Raw genomic sequence first — 2,349 nt, forward strand, 5'->3', positions numbered from 1 at the left:
AACTCCTGAGCTCAAACAATCCGCCCGCCTCGGCCTCCCAGAGAGCTAGGATTACAGGCGTGAGCCACCGCGCCCGGCCTCTAATGATTCTTTATCATCAATTTATTGTGGCACTGGTAAAATAGGTGGCCTTTTGATGATTATTAGAAAGGGGAGTTTTTTTGTTTTGTTTTGTTTTGCTTTTTTACTTTTAAGACCATCCTATGATTTTCCTGAAGAAAACTATTGGTACAAGGGAATGATTTATATTTTTCCACATTTAGGTTTTCTGCAAACCAAAAGTGGGAAGATTGGGCTAAAACTAGATTGAAATTATTGTATGTCCAATAGGTAAGACTGATTAACTTTGAAAGGTGAGCCCACAAGATCTGCTGAAGTCTGCTAACATTTCAGAATAGAATAGGCATCTCTGACTAAGATGTAAGTACAACACAATAAATATTTAATCAATACTTGATTATCCAGTTGTTCAGTTTGTGACCAACTTTATCCTGGAGAATGGACTACATGACAAAAAATGACCCTCCAAATGCATTGAATAGACTCAGTCAGTTCATCTTGTTAACATCTAATGCTTAAGACATGGACCAAAGCAGAGTATATATCATGTATTAAACATAAGTGTACACATGTGGCCATTGATCTGTAAGAAAGACAAATCAGTCATTATGGCAAAGAAGACTCCCTTATCAGTTACTTTCTGAATTTATTTTTTCCTGCTTACAGAGATAAGTCAGCACCTGGTATACCATGAACTTCCAACAGTCGTTATGTCATTTCTAAATGGCACAAGCCTAACTCCAGCTTCATTCATCCTAAATGGCATCCCTGGTCTGGAAGAAGTGCATTTGTGGATCTCTTTTCCCCTGTGTACCATGTACAGCATTGCTATTACAGGGAACTTTGGCCTTATGTACCTCATATACTCTGAAGATGTCTTACACAGACCTATGTACATCTTCCTAGCCCTTCTTTCCTTCATGGATGTGCTCATGTGCACCAGCACCCTTCCGAGCACTCTTTGCATATTGTGGTTCAACCTCAAGGAGATTGATTTTAAGGCCTGCCTGGCCCAAATGTTCTTTGTGCACACCTTCACAGGGATGGAGTCTGGGGTGCTGATGCTCATGGCCCTGGACCGTTATGTGGCCATCTGCTACCCACTGCGCTATGCCACTATCCTTACTAATTCTGTCATCACCAAGGTCGGGCTCATCACTTTTTTTAGAGGCGTGATGCTTGTTATCCCTTTCACTTTCCTCACCAAGCGCCTTCCATACTGCAGGGGCAATGTCATACCCCACACCTACTGTGACCACATGTCTGTTGCCAAGATATCCTGTGGTAATGTTAAGGTCAATGCCATCTATGGGTTGGTGGTTGCCCTCCTGATTGGGGGCTTTGATATCTTGTGCATCACAATCTCCTACACTATGATTCTTCGAGCAGTTGTGAGTCTGTCAACCGCAGATGCTCGGCAGAAAGCCTTTAGCACCTGCACTGCCCACATCTGTGCCATCGTCATCACCTATGTTCCAGCCTTCTTCACCTTCTTTACACACCGTTTTGGGGGACATACCATTCCTCCACATATACACATTATTATGGCTAATCTCTATCTACTCATGCCTCCTGCAATGAATCCTATTGTGTATGGGGTGAAAACCAAGCAGATACGAGATAGTGTCATTAGGTTCTTGCTTAAGGGAAAGGACAATTCTTCTCATAACATTTAAATAGAGTCTTCTGAGAAGTTAAAGTTCTCTTAGCCAGGTTGAGATCACCAAGTCAACAGGGGACCCTCCAAAGGAAATTAGAAATCTGGCCACAAGAAATATTTTCATGTGACTCAGAATCTTCTACCTCTTTTGAAAAGGAACCACCATGTTCATGTAGGTAAAGACCTTCTTTATTCATACAGGACTTCGAAGTTCACTGTATTTAATCTTTATAGACAGGTATATCTCTCCTGAATGACAATCAACACAATTTTGCACCACAGTGGTTGGATCACTAAAGTGGAATTAAATTTTTACAAAATTTTAAATCCCTGCTAACCATGAGCCATGTTCATTAATGTCTGTGCTAATTTACTTATATCAGCACTCTCCTGCCAAAGTCGTTTGAGGTTCATTCTTATTTCCTAAATTCTTTTTTATTTATTTATTTTTTTTATTTCAGCAGATTACGGGGGTACAAATGTTTAGGTTACGTATATTGCGCTCGCTCCCCACCCCCGAGTCAGAGCTTCAAGTGTGTCCATCCCCCACACGGTGCACATTGCACTCTTATGTATGTATATACCTATCCCCTCCTCTCCCCTCCCATCTGCCCAACGCCCGATGAAAG

At 41.5% G+C, this 2,349-nt stretch overlaps 1 protein-coding gene across 1 annotated transcript; it reads left to right on the top strand.

Annotated features, from left to right (window-relative positions):
• The first annotated feature begins 770 nt into the window (after nucleotides 1-770).
• Nucleotides 771-1,736, top strand: LOC105818334 (olfactory receptor 52N1). Its single transcript, XM_012654293.1, has one exon. It carries the CDS (start codon nucleotides 771-773, stop codon nucleotides 1,734-1,736), a length of 966 nt encoding a protein of 321 aa, XP_012509747.1.
• The last annotated feature ends 613 nt before the right edge of the window (nucleotides 1,737-2,349 follow it).

This window comes from Propithecus coquereli, unplaced genomic scaffold (genome assembly GCF_000956105.1).
Source record: "Propithecus coquereli isolate 6110/MARCELLA unplaced genomic scaffold, Pcoq_1.0 Scaffold44, whole genome shotgun sequence".
In the NCBI taxonomy this organism is placed as follows: domain Eukaryota; kingdom Metazoa; phylum Chordata; class Mammalia; order Primates; family Indriidae; genus Propithecus; species Propithecus coquereli.

What these genes read in the sequence shown, in the direction of transcription:
- LOC105818334 (XM_012654293.1), top strand. Translation starts at nt 771, where the DNA reads ATGTCATTTCTAAATGGCACAAGCCTAACTCCAGCTTCATTCATCCTA.